At 40.1% G+C, this 26554-nt stretch overlaps 1 protein-coding gene across 1 annotated transcript; it reads right to left on the reverse strand.

The window, feature by feature from the left end:
• Nucleotides 1-692: 692 nt before the first annotated feature.
• CRYZ (crystallin zeta) lies at nt 693-26522 on the reverse strand. The gene is made up of 9 exons (XM_059375147.1): nt 26425-26522; nt 20630-20746; nt 18879-19031; nt 15104-15267; nt 10526-10577; nt 6641-6790; nt 2315-2416; nt 2123-2218; nt 693-1697 (listed from the first exon to the last, which is right to left on the reverse strand). The coding sequence occupies exons 2-9, from the start codon at nt 20738-20740 to the stop codon at nt 1533-1535; spliced, it is 993 nt and encodes a 330-aa protein (XP_059231130.1). The 5' UTR covers nt 20741-20746; nt 26425-26522; the 3' UTR covers nt 693-1532.
• Nucleotides 26523-26554: the final 32 nt, after the last annotated feature.

The following is a 26554-nucleotide window of genomic DNA, read 5'->3' on the forward strand; positions in this document are numbered from 1 at the left end:
ACATTATAAAATGTTACCACGCGCCAACCCCCACCCCCCCCCTTTTTCTGTCTTCAGAAGCTTGCATGTATTTTGTACTCCCAGGGCCAAAGCTACTCTGGATGGAGGCAGCTAACAAATACATCAAAAATATTAAACATGTAATTAGAAATCCCAGCCTGCACTAAATGCCCTTCATCTGTGTCTCTGTGTCACCTTCTTGTGATGATTGGTTTTATGTATCAACATAATATTGCCATGTTTCCTCTGGGTGTTTACAAAGAGTCACCGGGTGATTTTAGGTAGATTATCCTCAGTAACGCAGGTGGGCTTCACTCAATGGGCTGAAAGCATTCAGAATTAAAACTGAGGTTTCCCCGAGAAAGAATCCTGCAATATAGAAATCCTGCCAGCCCACCCTATAGATTCAGGCTTATCAGCCTCTATAACTATGAGAAAATTCCATAAATCTCTTTCTACATATATGTGTGTATGTGCATGTGTGTTTGTATGCATACAGGAGGCTACGAGCATATGGAGAAAAGCAAGAACAAAATTAACAATCAAAACTTCATTTCTTTGCACATGACATTGATGTCAAGATTTCTAAGAAATTATTCCTTTTTTAGTTTCGATAAGGACTTCCAGCACAGAACACTGTTAGAAATTAACCGTTAGGAATTATGTAAAAGAGATGTAAGGCAAGTACTATATCAAGACCAAATAGATAAACACAGGTTTTATTTTTTCTACAGAATTTACTGCAGGTCACCATGTAATGAAGACAAAAGCAGATCATTCTTCATGTGTCAAACTTGTTTACTAATTTAAATAAAAACATATGACTCCCATTACACAGATAATTCTAAATCTAGTTTGAAAATCAAATCAATCAAGAAGTATCTGTCAGGAGACTATGTACCTACCTATCTTACTACACCAAAAGTAAGGCTGTCCTCTTCCCAGAATATATGGACAATGAGCAATCAACCATCAACACAGTGGATGTACTAATATTTGAGGAAATGCTGGAAAAACTATTTGTTAAAAAACAAATTTCTCTAGACACTATCTTGCCCTTGCAAGAGACTTGCAGATCCAGATGAGAGACGTTTAGAAAAGGGGTCTTATTTAGTCCAGAAAATCTTCAGAGTATGATACAGTTCTGAGCTAACCAGATACTAAAGAACCTTCATAAGAACAAGCAGGCTTGGAAACCATACAGCCTCATTTTGAATTAACTTGCTTTTGTCAAACGTGTGGAATTAATGATCAAGTACCAGGCATTTCTGTAATGTACCCAATGCCAAATGACTACTGACATTCTACTTCCTACTATAATGACTTCTTGATTCAAGGCAGGTGGCAGGCGTAAAGAATATTGTGAGCTGTAAAATAAATTGTACTCCAATGACCACATCTCTAAAGATAAATCTTGTTTTTTAACATGAGAAACTCACTGAATCCAACAAATGCTGATTAGAGCAAAGGTAGTGTGAGTAAAACTGGGGCAGGAACCCTCTAACTACATTAGGAAGACATGAAAGAATTAGTCATTCTAAGAGAAGAATCATTTTCCCACTAGTTCCACTGTTATGGATGATATTTTTGTGAGCCTGGGCCACCTTCTCCAGCGAATACTGAGAACCTATTACAGGTTTCAACCAACCAATTTCCATTCCAGCTTGAAGGGCCGCTGCAAATTGCCTGAACTCCTCCTACATGTAGAAGAACAGATGAATTAATTTTCAGAAGGATTAAAAATTTTCAGATTCTAAGAGTCAGAACATAAACAGTTCCTTACGAATATGTGGCTTTTGTCATTTGTCCAGAACTACAGACAAAGTTTTCTACAGACTAAATATAAGTACAATTTGCCTGAGGCAGGGTCAGTTTACAAAAACCCTATTGTCCTGAAGTAATTACTAATAGTATCTCCTTTCTCTCTCAAAAGTGTCTTGCCTTGGAAAATAAATTACATCTCCCCCCACCCCCACCCCAGTTATCTTGTAGTGACTAATCCTTAACATACCCACCCAGTCAGATAATTAAGTTCAACATCTACTGGAACTTACAGTCTGCTTGAGTAAGCAAACTGTATCAATGTTTAAGTTATCAAAATCAGAGTCACTTCTTTTCCTACCTTGGTTGATGAATACAGAGCAACTCCAATTATACTAGATTCCTTTGCCATGGTGTCCCGTGGGTTTATTTCAATAGGACCTCTGCTGCCAACAACCTAGTAAGAAAAACAACTTGTCTATAGTTAAAGATCACTGAAAAATAGTACTGAATTATGGTAAAGCCTCAAAGTGGTAAAAAAAAAAATACTTACTATTACTCGTCCTCCATATGACAGAAGATTCAAATCATTGCTAAGATTTACATTAGCTAACATTTCAATGATCACATCAATTCCTTTTTCACCAACAGATTTCTATGTAATAAATAAGAATGCAGAGTAAGGTAAGAGAACAAGTAAAAAAAACTGTAGAACAGTTATCACAGTCCCATATATTATAGAAATATGTTTCAAAAGACATAAAATGCTACATTTTTAAGACTAATAACACTAATTTTTAAATGATCTAATTATATAGTGTTGATGTAATTCCAAGGGACCAGTCACAACATCTAAAGTGATAAAGATCTATACTAAATAAATTTCAAGTGCTTTGACTCGACTATAAAATACTTTTCCTCAGTTGAAAATCTTCTGTTTTCAAAACGTATTTTTTTTTTAAAGATTTTATTTATTTATTTGACAGAGAGAGATCACAAGTAGGCAGAGAAAGAGACAGAGAGGGAAGCAGGCCCCCTGCTGAGCAGTGAGCCCGGGATGCGGAACTCGATCCCAGGACCCTGAGATCACGACCTGAGCTGAAGGCAAAGGCTTAACCCACTGAGCCACCCAGGTGCCTCTCAAAAGGTATTTTCACAGAGAAGCAAACAACAAGTATCAAATCCCAAAAAGGCTTCCACTTTTGTTAAAAAACAAAAGACAAAAGAAGGAAATCATTGGCTATCTGGTGTTGCAGTATTTTCTTTGTGTGCATTTAGTTTTGTTCCAAGTGATTTATAATCAGCCTGCCATACTACTCCTTTTCTTTTGGGTTTTCAGAGATGTTGGTTTGCAACATCCAAAACTGGCTCTTCTCTTAAATAAGTTATACATATATACCTTATACTCATTTTATTTAACCAAAAAAAAAAAAGAATACCAGTGCCAGGAATTGTTAAGTAAGTACTGGGGATTCAAAGATGGACACAGAGAACTCAAAACAAAGCTAGGGAGAAAGATGGAAACATACTGCAGTCAAGGCTGTGATGGGAAGAGCTAAGTGCTGCGACAATGGAAATAAACTATAGGTTATAGAGAAAAACAAAGCTGTAAGTCTGATCACCTGTAACGATCAGAGGAAGTTCCACAGAGATGAGGTCCTAGGCCCTGAGGAATGAACAGGAGTTCCTTAAGGAAAAAGGAAGGAAGAGGAGCCAGCAGAGAATACGCCTGAGGCAGAATAAAGAGAAAACAGAAAAGCTATGGCCTAAGAGTCCAAGTCAGGATTAGAAAGTATCCCAGGGGAGCTGGGGCATGTGTTTCGGAAGGCGGGTAGGGGGAGAGGAAGAGGTAGAGGCGACTGTCAACTGCTATGGGCTGGGAACATGCATCAAATGCCATGTTAAAGGGTGTAGACTTTGGGGGAGGGCAGGTGTTCATTAATTAATTTTTGTGCCAGACACTGTTTTAGACACTGAAGGTGCAGCAGGGAACAAGAAAGACAAAAATTCCTACCCTCATGGAGCTTCCATTTTAGGTATTTCTGGAGATTTTTTTTTTTTTTTTTTTTTTAAAGGAGAACCAAATAATTTAGGAAACTGTGAAGACAGAAGGGACTACTAGGTCACTTACAAATAACAGACAAGCTGGAGAAGAAGATGAGGACTAAACTAAGTCATAACAGAGACGAGAACGAAGAGGGAGACATATTTGAAAGGCATGTCAGTGTGGAAACTGACAGACGGAGGTGATCGACCTGACAGGTAGGAAGGAGAATAGCGATTAAAAGATAGGAATAGGGGCACCTGGGTGGCTCAGTGGGTTAAGCCTCTGCCTTCAGCTCAGGTCATGATCTCAGGGTTCTGGGATCGAGTCCTGCATCAGGCTCTCTGCTCGGCACGGAGCCTGCTTCCTTCCCTCTCTCTCTCTCTGCCTACTTGTGATCTCTCTCTCTGTCAAATAAATAAAATCTTTAAAAAAAAAAAAAAGAAATGTGGGTCTGTCTCAGATGAAGAGACCAGTGGCCACATCTAGCAGGCTGATGGCATGAAGGAAGGGAATGCAGGCCAGAAACAGTACTGGAAATCAGCAGGATGTGGGCACAAACAGAAGCCATGGGTATAGGTGAGACTCATCAGAGGAAGGTCTCGCACCACGGAAGACACAAGACCAATGGTAAAAGCTAAGGAACAGCAACATTTAAGTATTATGAGAAGGAAGGGGACTGCAAATGAAGTCAGGGAAGTAAGAAGAGAACCAGCTTCCAGGAGATGTGGTCAGGGTCAGCTGCTGCCAAAAAAATCACACAGAATGAGGCCAGGTCAAAAGCAGCAGATGGATAATTAAGAGCTCACCAGTGACCTCTGACAAGCAAAATGCAGTAGAAGGTGATGGGAGGTAAGGAAGTAAAAAGAGTAAGTACTCACTGCTTTTTCAAGAAGTGTTGGTGGTAGAGGGGGTGAAGGGTGTGGAAAAAGGGTAAGGGAATGATCCGGAGAATGAGAGAGACTTAAGCAGAAGGACCTAGTAGACGAGAAAGAAGCCATAAGACTTCAGGGTCTCAAAGTTATATGTCTGCAAAACAAAAATATATTCTTAAAATAATGGGCCATTTTTCATTTTTGTAAATACTCTTGGATGATGGTATCAGGAGTGAATATTCAATTAATTCTAGGTTTCCTAGACATACACAAAGGAGTAGCTTTACTCAGTTTTTTGGCAAGATGATTTAGTGCTAATAAATATACTCTCCCTTGTATCTTCCTCCATTTGTAATGGCTGAGGTTACACAGTAATCAGTACCTGGAAAATTTTAAGTGTCAACAAGTAATTTGAGGTTTAGCAAAGTAATCAGTGTTTAGTAAATTGCTACTACAGTGCAAACAGAGAACTTCAGAATCTGCTTGAGTTCTGCTCTAACAATGGACTATATGCAGCAACTAACTAAAGCCTAACTCCCTGCTCTGGATGAGGGAAATGGTTATTCATTCCTCCTTGGCATCCAATTAAAAAATCAACTTTTTTCCCTAGGCTACACAAAGCCAGTTTGTAATCTCTAGGTACCTCACCTTCCAATGAAAAATTATACCAAAAGAAATTAGGTTGGGAAAATCTCATGGTTGCCAGAGGCAGGGGATTGGAAGTGGGTGAAATGGTGAATATGGTCAAAAAGGTAGAAACTTCCAGTTTAAAAAAAAAAAAAAGTCATGGGGATGTAAAGTATAGCCTGGTGACCATAGTTAATAAGACTGTATCACAGATCTAAAAGTTGCAAAGAGTAGATCTTGAAAGTTCTTAGAAGAAAAAAACTTTTGTAACAATGTATGGTGTTGGATGTTAATGAACTTATTGTACTGATCATTTCACAGTACCTACAAATATAAAAAAAGGGGGGGCACCTGGGTGGTGCAGTCTGACTCTTGGGTTTCAACTCAGGTCATGATCTCAGAGTTATGAGATAGAGCTGCATCCCCAGCTCCACGCTCAGCATGGAGTCTGCTTGAGTATCTCTGTCCCTCTCCCTCTGCTCCTTCCCTCTGCCTCCCTCTGCCACACACACTCTATCTCTAAACAGATGAGTGGATAAAGAAGAGGTGGTATATATCTACAATGGAATATTACTCAGCCATCAAAAATGCAATCTTGCTATTTGCAACAATGTAGACGGAGCTAGAGAACATTATGCTCAGTGAAATAAGTCAGTCAGAGAAAGGCAATGATCATATGATCTCACTCATATGTAGAATTTAAGAAACAAAACACAGGATCATAGCGGAAGAAAGGAAAAAAAAAATGAAACAAGACGAAACCAGAGAGGGAGACAAAACAGAAGAGATCCCTTCCTAATCATAGGAAACAAACTGAGGGTTGTTTGAGGGTGAGGGGTGGAGAATGGGGTAACTGGGTGACGGACATTAAGGAGGGCACGTGTGTACTGAGCACTGGGTGTTATAAAATACTGATGAATCACAGACTTGTACCTCTGAAACCAATAATATGCTATATGGTAACTGAATTTAAATGATTAAAACAAAACAAAATAAAAAAATCTAAAAAAAGAAAAGAACACCTCAGGGCTCTAAATACAAAGCTGTGACTTTACTTAAAATGTGACTGCACTTAAGAGTACCAATTTTGATAGCTGTAAGACTCTGGAAAGGGTAGGTTTTATTTGATAAACATAAACAAGACAGATGAGAGTAAAGGTCTGAAAATTAGACACCTCTGCTTTTTAATTTACTAAAGCTGTGAAACACACATAGGCATTAAAAAAAGAGCAAACAACTTTAAGAGAGTGGCTGTTTAGAAAAGAGCTCACACAAAAAAGTCAGTCTCCCAAGAAATAAAATCTATTTTTATAAAACTGTAGAGTTATTTTACCTTAATTTTTTCAATATAATTAGGTTCTCTGTGATTGAACACTTCATGGGCTCCATTTTGCAAAACAATGTTTTGTCCTTCCTCAGTACCAGCTGTGCCCAAAACCTTTAAGCCGTAAGCTCTGGCAATTTGGCATGCTGCTAGTCCAACCTGAAAAACAAAATATAAACACCTAGTTTTGGATTCTTGGCATCCCTACAAATATTTATTAAATATATGTAATAAACTTAAGGTTCTTCTAGGTCCTACCCTATCCTTAAAGAATTCCGAGTCTATGACAAGGTCTGAAGAAAGAAGAACAACAATAACTAACTTTTATTGAGTATTTATAATGTGTCAGGTACCACAGAATGCTTTATTTTATCCTTATCCGTTGCTTTATTTTATCCTCACAATAAGCCTGGGAGGTAGATATTATTATTGTCCATATTCCACAGATGAGAAAACTGAAGCTCATAAAATGTAAGTAACCTGACCAGGTCACAGAGATGGGAACAGGGCCAAATCACAGAGCTGGACCAATTCAGTCTGCAGAGCTTGAGTTTTTAACCACTGTATAAAATGCTTACTCAGCACCTACTTTGTGCAAAAGGTAAGGGGTTTAAAGTCATTCAAAACTTGATCCCTAACTTCATACTTAAACAATACATATAAAATGCTAAATGACAAATGTGACATCATTTAAGTAGAAGAGATAGGTATATGAGCAAATTCATTCATTCATCCATATGATGACCATTTATTGTTTACTATATGCTAGACATGATACTTCATGCAAGAAACTTATATTCTGAGAAAGGAGGAAAATAATAAACACACAAATTAATGAATAAAATAAATTTAGCTATGAAAAAGTGCTATAAAAAAACTAGCCTATTGGAGATAGGCAGAGGGATTAGTGAGGTCACCAAGAAAGGCAACTCTGAAGAGATGAGACCTAAGTCAAGTGAGGGACAAGCCGTGTGAAGATGTGGAAAGCCTGGTGGAGAATGTTGTAGGCAGAATGGTCCTGGCTCACCTGGTGACATGGGAATAGCCTGGACAGAAAGGGGGTCAACGTGGCTTGAGGGTAGGGCACATGGGAGGGAGTGCAAGATGTGGCCAGTGGAGCATGCATTCCCTTTGCAAATGCTGAGCCGCATTTGCTCACTTAACTGAGGATATGCAATAATTAGCTGAATATGCATGTGGACTTGGGAGCATCCAGAGTTGGAAATTTAAATTTGAGATTCATCACTTATAGATGGTATTTAAAGCCACGGACTGCATGAAATCACTAGATCACTATATAAATGTGCTTAGGATAAAGGAGAAATAAAACCATATAAGGAATATAAACAAAAGCAGCTTTTTTTAAATTTGCAGGACTAGGAAACCTATGTTTGGTTACAGGCCACGTGAATGGTACAGATAAGTGTCACATACGTTTACAGCAGGGCTTCTCAAACTTAGCACTACTGACATTTGGGGCGGGACAATTCTGTGTTGCAGGGGCTAGCCTAGGCTTTGAAGGATGTTTAGCAGCATGTCTGGTTTCTATCCACTAGACACCACAGCCCCTCTACCCAGTGACAACCGAAAATATCCCCAGACGCTGCCCCAAATGTTCAAGAGGGAGATAGGATGATGCCAAACCACCCTCAGTGATAACCAGTGATTCAGAGGAAGGTGAAACCATCACGGATTGGGAATGACAGAAAAGAATTAAGATGAAAAATGATGATAGAAACTGATTAAAACTATAACAGAATCACAGACTCCCAGGCCTGAAATAGACTGTAAAGATTGTGCGGCATATGGGAGTGTGGAGTCTGAACTCAGTTGGGTTTTGGCAGGGATCTGTTTGATTTAACCAAAACAAACAAACAAACCCTGGGACTCACGGTCTCATGAGTCAGAGAGACATTCAATTCCATGAAATATAATATAGTACGGAGTTAGCACTATTGATTTTTGCTACTTTAAATAAAAAAAAAAAAAAACCACAGGCCTCTAATAAAACTATATCTGAACTAAAGAGTTAATGTAAATATAACTCCTTCTGCTCTACTCTAAAGAGGCATTTAAGAGCTGTTCTGAAGGTACTGTTTATGCTCTTCTTGTCAACAATTACACCAGCAACAGTACTTCAACAGATTATGTACCATTATGTGTCAACTATTTTTCTTCTATTTACTTTGCTGACACTAAAATAGGGCACTCCCTATCTGGATAACAGCTGTGTTCATCAATTCCACACCATTTTAAATACACAACATAATCCCAGAGGAATTTGAATTAAATGAGGACAGAAAGTACAAACGGAAGCAAGACAAAACCCAGTACTATTTCCCTCTGGTAGGGCAGGGAGGATCAGAAGCGCTTCTCACACCAGGCCGCCAGCCTATCCCTGCTAGCCAAGGATTTAACAAACTCAGGCAGCTCAGAGAACAGTGTGGATTTTGCCTTAAAAAAAAAAAAAAAAAAAAAAAAATTTTTTTTAAAACCATGGTGAAGTGACTGGGCTTTTTACACGAGGGTAAAGGGAATAAAAAGATTTTCTTTAAATTCTTCTCTCCTCTTCCTATGAAACCTCTCCCTTTTATAGAGAGCACCAGGTTACTTCTCTGAAAGCCAAAGCAATTTAAATAAATGCAAGTATGACAGATCCTTTAGTTATTTTGGGTTAAATTTAATTTAACCCCAAAATAGCCTCTTTGGTGAAGCTAAGCAATGGGAATTTTTGACAAGGTATATCTGTCATATTTTCTCAAGGCCCCAAAAGACAATCTTAGTCTTTTTAGTAAATACTCTGATCTGTGAAATCCTTCAGAACGGATCTGAGGTAGACAGGAGGCTAAGTGTGGAACCTTGTGCTTCATCTATTTAAAGTAACAGAAACACAATAGGCTGAACGCTCAGTACTACCTGGCCACCTGTAGAGATAATTTCACATTTTCAGGATGCCATTCATTACTCCTGGAACAATGTGTCATTTAACAAGCTACTCCTTTTGACTACTCTGAGGAATACACAATGCTCTGAAAGGGTTAACCAGCTTCCTCAAGGTGAGCCATCCAGCCCCAGGCCCTGTATTTAAAAAAAAAATGTGAAATCTCATCTCCAAAATTTCTAAAGCCTCTACATGCAGGATAGAGGTCATGTGGATTTCTTGTTAAATTCCAACCTCAGAGCTCTAACTTTTCCTCTAAGCTCCTCAGAGGCAGATTGACAGCTGGTTTCTTGAAGAAGCTTCTGACAGCCCTGTCTGTGTTGGGTTATTTCACTGAAGAGCTTATTTTAAAGTTCTCAGTTCCCTCCCCCACCCACATTAGCATTTTAAGCCATGGGTTGTAGTGTTAAGGACACAGCTGTACACCGTGCATTCCATGAATGTCATCAAAGCACAGCAGGTGAACAGTGGAAGGGAGATAGATGGGTCTGAGAATTCACCGTGTGGCTTTGCCGTGCTGTCTGGGGCAACATAGGTAAAGCTTTAATGAGCCTTAGTTTCCTTATCTAAGGGAATATGGAGTTAATATTAACTTTAAACAACTATTTAAAATTCTAAATAAATACTCTTATAACATATGCTACTTGAAGGAAAAAACAAAGCTAGTTTATTTTGGTCTGCACCTGACACCGGTGGAAAACCTAACACAGACATTTTCAATGGGGTGATCTGTTGAAGGTTTTAACAGAGAAATGCTAAACTAATGACAAGGAATCACCTTCAGAAGACAGCATTTTAAGAAGCTTTACTACAGAGAGGAGTCTCTTTATTGACTACAAATACTGACTATATTTATTAACTTGGCTTTTAAAAATGGCTGAAAAGAAATATAATGTAAAACCTACACAAATAAGCTCCTTTAAACATAAACTTAAAAATAAACAAATACTTACTCCTCCACTAGCCCCATGAACCAGAACACTTTCTCCAGCTTTCACACGGGCACTGCGAAACAAGACAAGGGTTCATCACCTCACTTTGAAGATAATGAAGCGCAGGTGTTTGTCATTCTTAAGGAAATTCCACCCTCAGTTCAACTAACACTTCCCCAAACAAGAAACTCATTTTGTTCTACAGCCCAAAATATTCTCCAATCTTCACAGTATCAAATGAGGGTTCTTCAGACACAGACAAAGGAAAACATGAAATTCATTTGTTCATTCAACAAACATTTAATAGGAACCTATTATGTTCTATGAACAGTGCTGGATGCTGGTAGCACATGGGGTGCTACCTTCCCTCTGGGAGGCTACAGTCTTTGGAGGCACGTGAAGTGAAAGAGCTAAACCTAGAGGACCTGGAATCTCTCATTCATTCCCACAGAAAGTGTCTCAAAAGAGGATTATGGGAAAATAAAAAAAAAAGAGGATTATGATAACCACAGTCTTGAGACTGTGACCCAGGGTAATGCCCAAGGAAACACAGAAGTTAGGTGATTTAAGAAACCATTTTTTCTTCTCCATGCCTTTGAACATCAGGTTGCACAGCTTCTAAGCCCAGGTTTCAGAGAGCAATGCTGAATCCGCAGTGGTACGACCGTAAGAAATATGATCAATCCTGTCACACCAAAAAATGTCTAGATCTTTCAGTGAAATGACATACTCTTTCCACTTCCGGTTCATTATACTGAAAAATAAGGCACACGCAGCAAGACAGTTAGGGGATGCTTTATTACTCTGGATGGACAAGTGCTAATGTCCCAATCCAGCAGCTGTTCTGTGATCCAGATCTGATTCTCAGGGAGAATCTCTTACTTCCTAGAAAAATAGGGGGTGGCCACAGTGGACATACATTCTGTTCAGTCTGGGACTAACAACACAATGACCCCGGGTCGTGCTCAAGGCTGTGTACCAACAGCTGACAAACAGCAATTATGAGCAGTAAATGAAACTTCTTACAGTTCTCTTGTTTAGAAATAAGGGGACCGAGGGCAGTGAGTCTGAAATGATAAACTAAGATAACTATTATCTTTGACATTTTAAAAAATAAAATATAAATGTGAGGGAGTAGGATTACCAATACCATACTGTAGTATTGGTACATCTAATTGTACACTAAGGGTACATCCTCCTACCACAGGACCTGGGGAGGATGGTGAAAAAGCAAGCTAACCCTCTCCCAGATCTTACAGCTAGGATCCTTCTACCCTTGCACAGAGTCACTGTGATGGTTAATTTTGTGTGTCAACTTGGCTGGGCCTGAGGCCAGAATTTGGTTAAGCATGATTCTGAATGTCTCTGTAGGGCCTCATCCAATCAGTTGAAGGCCTTAAGATAACAAAAACTGACTTCTAGAGCAGAAGAGCTTCTGCTGGTAGATTGCCTTTGAACTTGAACTGCAGCTCTTTCCGGAGTCTCCAGCCTGCCAGTTTACCCTATCAGACTTTAAATTCACCAAGCCTCCACAAATCAATCTCTCTCTCACTCTCTGTATATAAGTATGTAATCTGTACGGACACGTTCTGTTGTTCTGCTCCTCTGGAGAATCCTGACAAATATAGTCATCTCCCTCAGGGGCTCACAGCAGGGGCACGAGCTTTGGCCTGGCCTTCCATGCTGCTGCTCCAGGCTTCCTCCCAGTCACTGAAGATTAGCACCTGGCATGTGGGCTCTCTCTTCCATCCCAAAGTCAGCCCTAATCTAACAGATTTCAACATTCTCTGGGAAGAAAACCTTAAATCACAATTCCTGAATTCTCTCCCAAGGTGGAACCTGGTAACCGCCCTCAACCACTCTACTAAGAAATGTATCAGACTCTAACAATCAGTGCTATGATAGTAATCTCCTAATTCTGTAAGCCCGTAGTCTTTCAACATCTTTCCTTCAACTTCCCAGAGATTGCTGTCTCCTGATTGCTCAATTTCTGCCCACTAGCTCCTCCTGGTCGTGTTTCCTGTACTAGCCAGCCAGGACCTCATGGCAGTTCAACCCAACTCCTCTCTCTTCATCTCCCGTGCTCTCACCTCCTTCACACTATTGCATTATGCCACTGATATTCCAGCCCTGGATTAATGAAAATCTAACTTCCTTAATAATCTATCCAAATGGTGATGTACTATATTAAAAAAAAAATAATAAAATCACGTGATCATGCATTTTGGTGCCACTTCCATCCTGATTGTCAAAAGAACACTTTGTCTCCTATTTCATGATGAAAAGTGAGGCAATCTCTTATGAGTTCCTTCAACACTCCACCTCTTCCTACCCACAAACGTTTCCATAGTTTACCATCTTTACCGCGTCTAGGTTTAGCAGAAGAGCTGTCCTTTTGATGTCTAAAGCCAATCTCTCCACGTATTCTACATCTTTCCATCCTACTACCTGCCACTCCACCCTCTCTTCCAAACCTTCCATTGCTCCCTCTGCTAGATCTTTCCTCAGCTACAGACATATTCAACTCCCGTCTAACCTTTTGTCCCCACAAATTCCCAAGTACTCTTCTACTTCCTCCTCCCTAACTACCTCCATTTGAGGAACCCAATTCCACCTTCTTCCTCAGCCCACTCAAACTTCTGTCTCACCACTCTACTGAAAGTGACCTGACTCAAGTCACCAATCACCTCTGAAATGCTAAGCCCAACTGCTCTTTTTTCCAAACACACCTCACTCTTGGATTTGACAGCTAGCTTTCCTTCTTGGTAGTGACATCAACTATTGCCCCTAACACTATCAACACTGAAGGAATATTTACTCTGCACTGGGATCTGTACTGAGCTTAACAGGCATGACCTCACTGAATTCTCACCACACCCCTAGGAAGGAGGTGTTATTAATATTCACGTTTTTCAAACCAGTAAACTACGGCTGAGACAGGAAAGTAACCGGACCACAGTCATATGGCTGTTAGTAGAAGACAGTACTGTAACCCAAGTCTTCCTGTCTTCAAAAAACATGAACTTAACAGGTGTTTATTATAGACACCATGACCTCTAGACAACCTTGGCCTTGGTAAACACTCCCTTTGGTCTCTTAGGTCTCTTTCCCCTACCTCTGACTATACTCCTACATGCTGATGTTCTCTAACTTCCTACTCTCACTCCACTGTTCTTCACTCCCTGAAGGATTTCAGTCACTTTCATCTTGTCAACTCCCACCCACCGGCTGACAGCCCCATGTTGACATCTTTAGTCTCTAGGCATCAGATAATTTCACCCAACAGGTTTCTGATCTTCTCCATCACAATACCTATCTTGGTTTCAACTCCAAAACTGGACCAAGCTTCCCTCTGAAACTTTTTCCTTCTTTTCTTTGTCATAGTTCAACATTATCCAACCTAAAGAGCCAGAAGTATCTGTAAGTTCATCTTCTCTCTCATTCTCCACAGCAAACAGTCACCAAACACAACGGATTTTACCCTCTAATAGCTGTCCTTTCCCTTACACCTTTTCTACCATGGCCCTTCCTCTGGCCCTTAAGTATTTTGCCTAAAGGACACTCGTATAAGACCCTCCCATCTCTTTCTCCATTCCTGTCATCGAATCCATCCTTCACATAGCTCATAGGTAATCTTAATAAAACACTCCTATAACAGTATCATTCCCCTGAATAAAACATTTCATGACCCCAATCCCTTACAGAACAGTGTGTGAGCTCTATCATCTTGCTTTTTACAATCTGAAACCTACCTATTTCATGTGACAGCTAATATTTATTAAAAGATTACTATATTCCAACCTAATGCAACATGACTCTTTGCCTTGAAATATTCTATCCAACAAAATCAAACTGCTATAGCTCTCCTTAAATATCATGATATTCCCCCCCAACAGCAGGCTTTTCCTATTGTCCAGAATTTTCTCTGCCTACCTCCTACCCCCACCAACAGGTATTCTTTCCCAAGAAAACTCCCTGATAAAAGTACAGATTTTCAGAAGAGTGCCTGGCTAGCTCAGTTGGTGGAGTATGTGAGTCTTGATCTTTGGGTTGTGAGTTCACACCCCATGTTGGGTATAGAGATTACTTAAAGATCAAATCTTTAAAAAAAAATATATATATAAATTCTCAGATCCCAGCCGTGGGAACTGACCAGTGGGTCTAGGGAAGGGCCCTACATGGTATTTTTAAATTGCAGCAATTAGTTTCTAGGGCTGGATAACAAGATTTCTGAACCATGACTTTAAAATAATCCAAGCCTCACATCTTGGCAGGAAGCCCTATCTCATCACCACTGTTACATCCCTTATGATCCCATAAATCCCTATGCACATCTATACCACCGTACTTTCCACATTATACATCAATATTATTACTCTCATGTCTGTCTCTCTAACTAGACTGTCAGCATCTTAAAGACAATGACAGCGTTTTGCTCTTCTTTGTATCCCCAGTGATTAGAATAATCTCCCAAATTAGCACAGTTTCCAGTCCATAAATGCTTAATGGTAACTAAATAGTAACCAAATATGAGAGACATGGACGCATGGTAGGAAGGCAGGCAATACTGGCTGTATGACCGACCGTGTGTGTCATTACCTGTGGAGCAGGGCTCGATAAGCAGTAAAATAGGGAATACCAATGGCAGCTCCTTGCTTCAAGTCCAGTTTTCCTGGTAGTGTGTAAACGGTGTGATCGTCTGCGAGAGCATACTCGGCATAGCCCCCCGAGATGGTGCTAGTAGTGAAAACCCTGTCACCTTTCTGGGGAAAGCAAGAAATTGATAAATGCAGTAGGGACTAAAAATGATGTCAAATGGGTATAATCTCTTCTAATGCAACTTTTGTAACAATGAATAAGTATTTATGTATTGTCTCCATCTTAGGGTCTCGTAAAAATATCTGTAGCATACTGAACATTCTTAAATGTTTTATTAATAGAAACCAGGAAGAAAACTTAAGGAAAACAGGAGAAAATAAAAAAGGAAAGGAAAGAAAACCTCCAGAATGGTATAATGAGAAGACAACCTTACCATGAGACCCTACTGTGCAAGACACTGTATTAGGAGTCTAATGAGTATTGTCTAATTTGATCATCTCAAGAGCCTATGAGGTAAGTACTTTTCTTATCACCACTTTAGATTAATTCCACTACACAAATGAAGAAATCTAGGGACAAAGAAGTTCAATAATTTGCTCAGATTAAGCAGTTAGTAAACGACAGTTAGCATAACTATTTTTTTTTCCCGAAATACTAGGAAGAAGAAATAAATAAGATACAAGGTTTCTTCCACACACCAAATACCTGTTCTAAATCCATCCCCCAGGTTTCTTGCATTCCTTCCTCCTTTTTTATGCATACACCAAGAGCAGGAAACTCTGCCTGGATCCTGACAGCAAGATGAGCCGGGACAGGCTTCTTCACTTGTTACAGCATCAGAAATACAGTAAACTCTCAGTCAACTCTGCTGGGTCCTTGCTATTGGAAAGCAGATGCATAACTGAGGGTGAGGTAAGGCACAAGGGAGGCCTTGGAGCCTGACCAAAATGACCTGCATGCTAGGGAAATCAGACTGGCTACTATAAACATCTGTCCGGACTCCCCTTTCTTGAAAAAAATGTAAATATTCCTTGGAATAAGCAAAACATTAAGGCAATAACTTTCACGGTACTTAAATTTGTCCTGTAAAAAAAAAAAAAAAAAAAAAAAAAGATCTCTAAAAAAGTAATAGCCCTACGCAGTGGGATAGAAACAGAAAAGATTCAAAAGGCATCCAGCAGTCAAAGACACGTGTCACTGCTTACAGTGCCACTTGCAAATGGTCAAATATGACTATGTTAAGATTATTCCTGTTTTTACAGCTTCAAAAGATGTTGCCCAGATTGCAATATAATTCAAACACATTCTAAGAATTCACTATGGAAAGCAGGACTTTGAGTTCTGTGATAGATACTAATAACAAAATAACTTCCCCCATCAAAAGCATCTTAAACTCTAGGAAGAGAGAAAAGGAAAGGATAGGAATAACTACAATGCAAGAAAACATGATAAACTATCAAAGATTAAGTCCCAGGAAAAGAAAGGAATTACTTCTAAGTTAAAGAATCAAAAATAGGTTCATTGAGAAGCTAAGATTTAAGATAGGTCTTGAGGAACTGGACTAAGATTTTGAAAAATGAAATGGAAAAAAAGTTATTACAAGTGAAGGATACAAAGTAAACAAAGAAACAGTGGCAGGAATAAATGCTGAGGAACCGCTAGCACTTGTACCCAGTGAGTAAGTAGTCTAATGCATGGAAGGTAACAGTTTCAGAGATACAATGAAAAGGAACTAAAGCTGGAGGGTAAAAGCCCCTGCACCTATGTTAATAAGTTTCAGTTTAATTCTGCCAGGCAGAAAAACCAAAAATGAGCAAAGACAGAGAAGGAAGAGCATGGGGTATGCAGGAAAGAACAGCTTTACTAAAAAATAAAGTATAGGGTGAGAAGGAATGGAGATGGGAATAGGAGGACAGTAGGAAAGAGCAGAAAAGAGTCTTCTGTCACAACATAAGCACTCTCAGCAATACTCTGAAATCTGTAAGGAACTGACCTAAGAATTAAACCGTACAACAATCGATTACATTTCAGAACACATCCCTTATGGAGCAGCGATAGATTCGTGGAGGAAGGAGAGCAGGTGGTCAGTTAGGTATCTGTCACAGATATCCAGGTAAGAGACTAGGCAGCATAACCTGAACTCCAGGCAGTGGGCACAGAAGGACACAAGAGAAAACCATCCTCGCGAGGGAAAGCTGAGTGACGGGGAGTGAAACCACCATGTCACCAACATACTCGCATAAGAGCAGAGCTGATCTGATATGACAAAAGGTAAGCTCTGTTTCAGACACACTGTGTATGAGGTTACCAAGGGCTGGTGGCGTGGGTCCCGTCTCCCACAGCTCCCACACAACTTTCTGTGAAGATGTAAACGTTCTGTATCAGCACTGTCCAGTAGGGCAGCCATTACAAACAGGGGCTATACACATCTGAAATGTCGCTGGTGTGACTGAGCAACTGACTCCTTTATTTTACTTCAAGTTAATATGAATTTTAATTCACATGTGGCTAGTGGCTACCTTATTAGACGGGACAGGTTCACAGCTTAGTGGAAAATTCTAACCTAAAGACATCACATGTGATCATGGAAACCATGGGATCATCCTGAAGAAGGCACAGAATACCAAAAGCAGAGGTGTAAAACGAGATTGAGAATACTGGGCAGTTCTGAAATTTGAGGAGCATCCCGAGAAAAAGCAGCTTGAAAAACAATGCCTAGGTGGAACTGGGGGAAAGGACAGGAGAGAATGATGTCATAGAAGCTGAAAGGAAAAAAAAATTTTTTTAAGAAAAAGTTAAGTGGCTGACAGTGTCAAATGTCACCAAGAAGTCAAGAGAGATAATGACATAAAAGGGCCCATTAACTCTAGCAATAGAGAGGCCATTAGCGACATTAGCAAGAAGCGTTTCAGTGGAGCAATGAGGGCAGAAGCCAGACTGCCACGGGCTGAGGGGAGCACAGCCACAGGAATCGGAATGCCTTCCTGTGCAGAGGCCACGTTAATCTTCTCTGTCTCGGTCCAATTTTGGTAAATGTGCTGCCAAAGTGGAGCAGGTCAAGGAATTATGAGGAAAGATGCTGGAACATGAATATGCTATCTATGATTTAGATTTCTTTTGGCATATAAATAACAAAAGCCCCGATCATAATATTTTCATTGACTCAGTCACCTTGATCTGAGTCAGAGCTCCAAAAATGTATAGTTGACCTGGCATTCTTTTCATCTTTTACTTATTATTCAAAAGAATTGGCCTTTCCTTTATCTTATGAAACTAAATTTATAGAAAGAATTAAACATTATGTTGGCTTGTGTATTATTGAGAGGAAATAGTATCATTTCCTTGCCTATTTTTGGTCCTTACATGTTTCTCCTACATCAAAAGGATCACAGCTGAATTCTGTGAGAATGTGAAGATACAGAATTTACCCAGCGCTTATCCCCAACAATGGAAACTAGGAAGACCTCTAGATAAAAGCCAATCTCTTTTTTGAATAGAGGAGTCCCCCAAGTGGCAGAAATTGTGTAATGGGCCTTTCATTTTTTTTGAAGTTTTTATTTAAATTCCAGTTAGTTAACAGATAGTGTAATACGAGTTTCAGGTGTACAATACAGTGATTCAACACTTCCATACAACACCCGGTGCTCATCACCGCAAATGCTCTCCTTAATCTATAACGGGGCCTTTTAAAGACTAACGACACATTTTAAAAGCTATGTTAAAATATTTTAAGAAAAATATTAAGCCAAAATGGAAATAATTTAAAATGTAATACCTTGAAAGTGGATACATTATCTCCAACGGCTTCTACTATGCCAGCCACATCGGAACCAGGAGTATAGGGTAAGAGCGGTTTTCTACTGTAAGTACCAGAACGAATGTATGTTTCCACTGGGTTTATACCACACGCGTGGACTTTGATTAGAACCTGCAATGACAATGTATTTTCGTTCACGCAGAACATTCAGGTATTCATTCAGCGTTAATGATACGACTCTACTGATTATGGAAATTATAAAAATGGATGGGAAAACCTCACCTTCAATGGGCTCCTGTTAGTTTTGCAAACCAACATATACATAAAAAAGATAAAACAGAAAGGCTTATTAATGTGTTATATTAAAAACATTTTGGGGGGCACCTGGGTAGCTCAGTGGGTTAAAGCCTCTGCCTTTGGCTCAGGTCATGATCCCAGGGTCCTGGGATTGAGCCCCGCATCGGGCTCTCTGCTTGGTGGGGAGCCTGCTTCCTCCTCTCTCTGTCTGCCTGCCTCTGCCTACTTGTGATCTCTGTCAAATAAATAAATAAAAATTAAAAAAAAAATTGGGAAAATAGTAGTGGAAATATTTGAGAGGATGTGTGGCACAAACCTTTATGTGCTCATCAAACCCAATTCCTCCTCCTCCTGGGTCCTTAGGAAGAATATTATTTCTTGGTGCCTTTATAATTGAGTTTTAGCCAACAGAATGTGAACAAAAGTGACCAGAGCCACTTTCTGGCTCATAAAGATGTTCTAGGCAATCCACACTGTGCCTTCACCCTTTCGTAGAAGTGACCCCAGAAGACAGAGGTGTTGAAGGTGGCAGAGCCCCGTGATGGAAGAAGGCTGGGTCCACAAATCACTCTTTGAGAGTAACCCACTGATATTTTAGAATTTTGGAATTTAGTGAATGAGAAATAATTTTCTAATGTTGAGCCATTGAGATTTTGAGGTTACATCTACCACAGAAGCTAATTTTACCTTATTTAATATGTAATGATATATTTTGCTATAAGAGTAAGAGAAGGCCTTACAAAGAAAATGGTATCCGAGCTAGGCCCTAAAAGAAGAGTAGATATTCTTTCAGAATGGGAGAAAAGGATGTTTCAGGTAGAAGTAATAGTATGTGCAAAGACAGAAGGAATAAAATCGGCTCTTGGGGAAACCAGACAATGCTGCTTGTAACAGCACAGTCTATTGAAAAGGAGCAATGAGATATGAATCTCTAAAGTTAGGTTATGGCCAAACTGTAAAAACTCTCAGATGCTTCAAGGTTCATTAAGGAAATGAGACTTGGAAGTCATGGAAGGTGCAGTAATAAAAATACATAATTTTTAATGAGAAAGTATATTGTTAAAGTCACCGGAAATGATTAAACTCTTCATTTAAATTCTCTTAAATCATATATAGGAGGCATGTATGCAGAAGAAAATGACTTTCCTACTGTGCACAAAATAGAAATCATGAAAGTTTGTAATAGAATAACTTGTTCAAAACTACTTATGACTCCATGCAGAAAAATTCAATTATTGCACTTCATAGATGATCCTCAACCTCAAAAATGTTCTGAGCAAGTTATTTTCCCTTTTCATGGATGTAACTCACTAACAGTTATAATTATGCTCTCTTTATAGCATCAGTATAAACTGTCCTAATCCACTGTGTTTATGAATTATTGTGAATCTGCTTTTTTTCAACATGAGCCTGATGTTCTGGAGACTCGCACTCAGTGTAATTATTGCCTATTTTTATGGAATTATTTCCACCTGATGGTCTTTTGGAATTGGTACTGCAATATCCGACTGGAGTTTCAGCACTTCTGGTCCACCAAATTCAAAAACTTGAATTGCTCTCATCAACTTCTGTCCAGTCGCCATGGTGATCTAGACACCAAGAAAAAAAAAATAATCTACTGTCATATGGTATCTAGGCTGTATCACTATGTTTTTCCCCCTGGAGGGGGCAGATCAAACAATTTTTCAAACAACAATTTAAATCATGAGCTTACACAGATCTCATTTCATGTTTAAGGACCTTTCATCTTACAAATCCTTCAGCTACAAAGCAAAATACTTGATATTACTTCCTGTAGGGATTCAGTGCCTTCCACAAGGGAATCAAACATGCAAACAAAAACATCTGGCTAGACATAGCATGAAACAGTATCTTGGGTTTCTTTTTGGGCAAGCTTGTGCTGTTACATCTTAGAAATTTGTTAAGTTTTACTAACATTGGATAAATAGACCTTCTGTTAGATTGTGAAATATTTCAAATATAGAGAGAATCATAAAGCATATGATGAACACACTTACCTGCCCCCTGCTTTAATAAATCTCAACATTCTAAAAACCTAGAACATTATAGACATAGCTAAAGCCTTCTGTACCCATCCCCAAACCCATTCCTGGCCCAGCCTTTTAAGTGCTGATTATTACCATAAACTCAGTGCTCATCAGTCCCAGGCATGGGCTCAGGTGGTGATCTCACTACTTCATGGAACAACATGTGTTATTGTGTTGCACGGTCCCAAACTTTACTTAGATTGGGTCATACTGTACTTAATTCTGCAACTTGCTTTTTCTTCTCAACATTAAGTTTTTGAGATTTATCAATGGTGAAATACTTAGCTTTATTTAGTTCATTCAATTTAACAAAGGAGGAAAACATGAAAAACTAAAAAGACTGCTTTATGTAATCTTTTATAAATCACAAGGGTCATTTACAGTTAACCTTTCTGTCCTATCACTGTTACTTTTTTTCTACCACTGTTATCATTAAAATGAAAACTCAGAGTTAAAAGAAAAGGTAAACAACATTTGAATAGGAAAATAGCTAATTATGGAAATCTTCCATACCTATGGCAATGAAACAAAAAGGTTTTTGACTGTATCTCCATAATTTTGCTTGTGGTTTATCACAATTTCTTGATATTAACCACATCAAATAGTTAGTTAGACTCTGCCACCACCCAGAACATCGTTGCTAACTTCTGGAATAATTATATTCGTCAACCATGAGTAGGCGAAAGATCAAAAAGAGTTGCAGAAACTAGGACTTGAGATGAAAGAACTCAGACTTTGACTATATTGAAGTTCAACACAGGACTACTCAGAACAGTTATGTGGTAACTATAAAATGTCACTCCAAGTACAGGGGGGCGATCAAAAGCAGTTTGATCGTGTTATTGGTGGAAAGTTCCTGATATAATTAACCAAAAAGCGTATCATTTTAAGACTCTTTAAGTGATGCCACACAGTACCAGCACAGAGGAGAAAGTAAATTGTCTGTTGTTAGAGGGTGGTTTAGCAGTGACATGTCCTAAAGGGCAAACCTCAAATACAAGGGGGCAGAAGGGGGCAGAAACAGGCAGAAGACATAAACCTAAGGTCATTGTAGACTAGCTGAGCTGTCCCTAAGGGTGACACCTGTGCGGGGTGAGGACCTGGAAAAGGTGGCTCACTCCATACCCACCAGCAGTCTCACTACTGAATTTCTATCTAGCTCTTCACTCAGGCCAGGTATTTCTTAGACAAGAAAGTGAAAATATAAAGACAATAAAACAAACCAACAACAACAACAACAAAAAAAACCCCAGCAGCAACAAAAATAAGAAACAAGGCTGCCCAGCTCATAGTTTTCCATTCTGGAGATAACACAGCTTTCTTTTCCCTTTTTGCCGTCAACAGTGTTTGGAAAGAGTACAGGTTTTGGAATCTGACAGCTTTCAGTATCAATTCCAGCTCTATCATTTCCTAGCCAGATGGCCTTGGGCAAGGCAATCAACTTTGTTGAGCTTCTTCATCTCAAAACTGGGCTCCCACTCAGGGTTACTGTGGTAGAGACACGGCAAGCATCAAGCACTGAACCCTGCAAATGTTCACTCCTATATATAGTAGACATCATGATTCCTTTCCCATCTCTTTTCTCCTTTCTTACTCATTAAAATATTCTTCATTCTATAATTCCATAATCACCTCTGATTTTACATAACAATATTTACGGGACTCAGATTATAAACAAGAATTTCACCTCAAACAATTCAGTCTGGAGAATCATTTAAACAAAATATTAATAGCAAACACTGGCTATTACTCATTCAGCATGTAGTTTTTGAACATTAACTGTAAGCGAGGCACTGTGCTAACCCCAGAGAACACAAAAGGCAAAGAGAAAATGCCCCAACCCTCCTCCTAGCTCCTGTTAACTGTGCTCAGTCTCTCACACAGCTACATACACCATGTAAGATCTGCAGCGACTTTTCCACTTTTACCTATTTCCTACGTATTTATTTCTTTCAAGCACCTGCCTCTAGCTTTTCACCAACAGACATCATTATTATCCTCAAAGAACTGTAACAGTAATAAAAGCAAAATTACTCTGAAATAGAATCTATCAAAATTATCTAACATATACATTTCCTCCCCTACATTTTGGTATCTACTAAGTTGGGAAAAAAGAACAAAGGAAAAAGGATACTCATCCTTAATACTGGATTTAGAAGACTCTGCTGCCTCACCTAGTACTACCATCTTATCCTATCAAGCATGTAAGGACACCAGGCATAACCTTGACAGCGTTGTCTTCTCCTTTGCTTCTGTCCATCTTATTTCCTACTGAGCCTTTGCCACTATGATGGATCAGGCTTCAAACTGCACAAATTGCCTTTGAAAAACCCCTTCAACTATTCACAGAATCATCACCTGCTTCATAATATATAATACATAAGGGGATATGTCAAAGGGAATAATAAAAAGAATAAAATAATACAATATGCTAATAGTAATTATAATCCTTAAACCCCTAATAACTGATCTTCTAAAAACCAAGTATTTTATGCCCACTGGTATAATTATTTTCACAATAGGGAGGAAAGCAACCACTTAATTGTACACAGAAACCTGAATTAAAATCATTCATTTTATGGATGAGAAAACATTCTAAGAGGTTAAGAGACTCACCAGGGTCACACAGAGGCAGAGCTAGAACTCTAGTATGTTAAATGTTGATTGATTTTTTTTCCTTACTATACAATCCTTTTCATCTTACCCTTTGAAATGTTGGCATAGAAGATACTTAGCTTCTTAAAAATATACCTTATAATGATGATAGTGAGACAGGCTGAGCTAGCAATATGAAATTCAACTAACCCGCAGGTAGGATTACATATTTTATGATTAAGGCATCTGCTCAGAGTGTGAAAGTTTCCAAAAGGCTGTAAGTTAGGGTGATCCAGTAGTGATACACAGGACCTCATTCTATTAGGAAAACTGTGGAGGCCACGACACGGTTGGGGTCGAGGACCAAACCAGGCCCTGACTGGTGTCTCCTTCAAAGTTGGGACACCTTGAGAAGGTTAAGGATGGGAAAGTTGAGTAACACTGAGAAAGGGTTGGTGCTGTGTGTAGTGCACTCCCCTACGTGACTTCCCACACCTTCTCCCTATAGAAGGGAACAATGTGGTCAGGGTCAAGAATTCTTAGTTGGTCCTTGTTGTTCCTGACCCTCCCATAATCCACTCCCAGGTTGATTGTCTTGCTAATGGCACTAGCCCAGACTACCTGGCATCATGAGGTTTGCTTGTAGTTAATGTAAACTTGTTATAGAAACTTGCAGTCATCTAACTAGGTACGATGTATTACTCCTTCTGTTGTGATCTGCCTTATAAATGATTGTAAGATGTGGAATAAAATTGGCCCTGTTGGACATCCTCCTCAGTGTCCCTCCTGCCCCCATCTTTTTGTCTCTTAATTTCTTTTCGCCATCCTCTTACCCTTACGTTTCCCTGGTCAATTTGTCGCGCCGGCCGTGACAGAAAACTAGTAAAAATTTCCTTATCTGTAAAAAGGGGCCAGTACTCCCTTGCTTGCCATCCTGGCCGAGATTAACTGCAACAGTTGCGTGAGCCCTCCACAGCATGCCAGCACGCACCAGGCTCTGTTAGACTAAATCATTTCCATGTCAGCAGGTCTGCCACCTTGCTAGTGTTTTCAAATAGATTTTTCTATTCATCAAGTGTAAATTTTAAATTAGAGGACCTGGCTTAATTTTTGGTTGTACTTTTGACCCATTAAAAGTTGCCAAGCAGGGCACCTGGGAGGCTCAGTGGGTTAAGCCTCTGCCTTGGGCTCAGGTGGTGATCTCAGGGTCCTGGAATGGAGCCCCCACAAGCAGGCTCTCTGCTCAGCATGGAGCCTGCTTCCCCCACCCCCCTCTGCCTAGCTTTCTGCCTTCTTGTGATCTCTCTGTCAAATAAATAAATAAAACCTTAAAAAAGTTGCCAAGCATACTTCGGAAATCTAGGAAATACAGAATTTAAAATTCCTCCTCAGTGATATTTTTCTATGCTCTGTTTCAGTCTGTTTGGTTTAATAAAAACTAAAGGGATGGGGAAAATGTTAGAACTGTATTTTAATCCAGAATGAAGAAATCAAGTCACAAAGCCAGAGCAAGGGCACTTAATGAGAGAAGGGCGTAAGATGAAATAAGAATTTCTGGTACAACCTAAAAAAAAAAATTAGAACTTGGAAGGAGAATCATCGTTAGGAAATGGGCTGCTGTTGATCAAGAATGCTTCATGTAAGCCTTCTCTTTTTTTTTATAGTCTTAAGCTAGAAATGTAAAAAAATAAAAAATAAAAAAAATTAAAAGTAACCTAAGAAATGTGGCTGCCTGGCTGTGTGACCTTGTCAGGTTGCTTTCTTGGTCTGAATCTCGGTGCCCAGTTCTGGTAAGAGGGGGTGGTGGAGAAGGAGTTGAATAGGTAATTCAAGACCTCTCCAGGTTCTTGGATGTAAGGATTGGATGGAACTAGGCCGGCCGCTCTCCAGGGCTGGGGAAGAGCTCGGTGGGAGTTGCTGCTGCGGACCAGACACAGACGGCTTCAGTGGGAATCGCACAACTTTTCCGCTAGCAGTCCAAACTTCGGCCTTTCAAGAGTTCAATCATTAACGCATTCCCTGGTCACTGAGAAAAGCCTCGTCTCGGAACGAAGTGAACATTTAACGATGTGTTTACGTGGTTATTTTGTAATTTTTTTTTTTCCTTTGAAAATCATTCTGGGTCAGGGTCACCGGGGTTGGGTGGGGAGAGGGGGGTCCAGGAAACTAGGCATTTCTTTCCAAAAGGAACACAGCAGCTCTGATGGCAAGAGGCGACTTCCGACCGGGCGGGCGGAGCTCGGGAGAGGCGCGGAGCACCAGCCGGTTCCCGCCGCGGGGCTGGCTGCACACCGCCGCCGGCTGCAGCCCGAATGCCCAAGCCCAGGCCTGGCGGCGGGAGCGGGACCCACGGCGCCCTGCGGGGTGCAGCCCAAACGCAGACCCCCTGAAGACCAGGATGGGGGCTCGCGGCCGGCAAGCGAAAGTCCCTGCGTGATTTACGCATGAGGAATTCGCATCCCCCAGAGGGAAAGGTCTTGGGCCACGAGCTCCTTTTTCCGATCCTCCAGGACAGACCGCGGGACGAGAGCGCAACCGCACTCAAACTCGGCTCCTCCGTGGACGAGCGGCGGGGACACCCGCTGCCTCAACAACTAAAGCGGACTTTTTAAAAAACCACTTACCCGGTTCTAGAGCGGGGACGCAAAACCTGCGAAGCCTAGCTCAGATTCCACGAAAAAGGGGACGGACCTGGGCGTCTTCTACCCTTGCCGGCTCCGCCTCGCCGGCGCCCGTCTCCCCGCCCTCAGGGGA

Source organism: Mustela nigripes, chromosome 14, assembly GCF_022355385.1.
Source record: "Mustela nigripes isolate SB6536 chromosome 14, MUSNIG.SB6536, whole genome shotgun sequence".
In the NCBI taxonomy this organism is placed as follows: Eukaryota; Metazoa; Chordata; class Mammalia; order Carnivora; family Mustelidae; genus Mustela; species Mustela nigripes.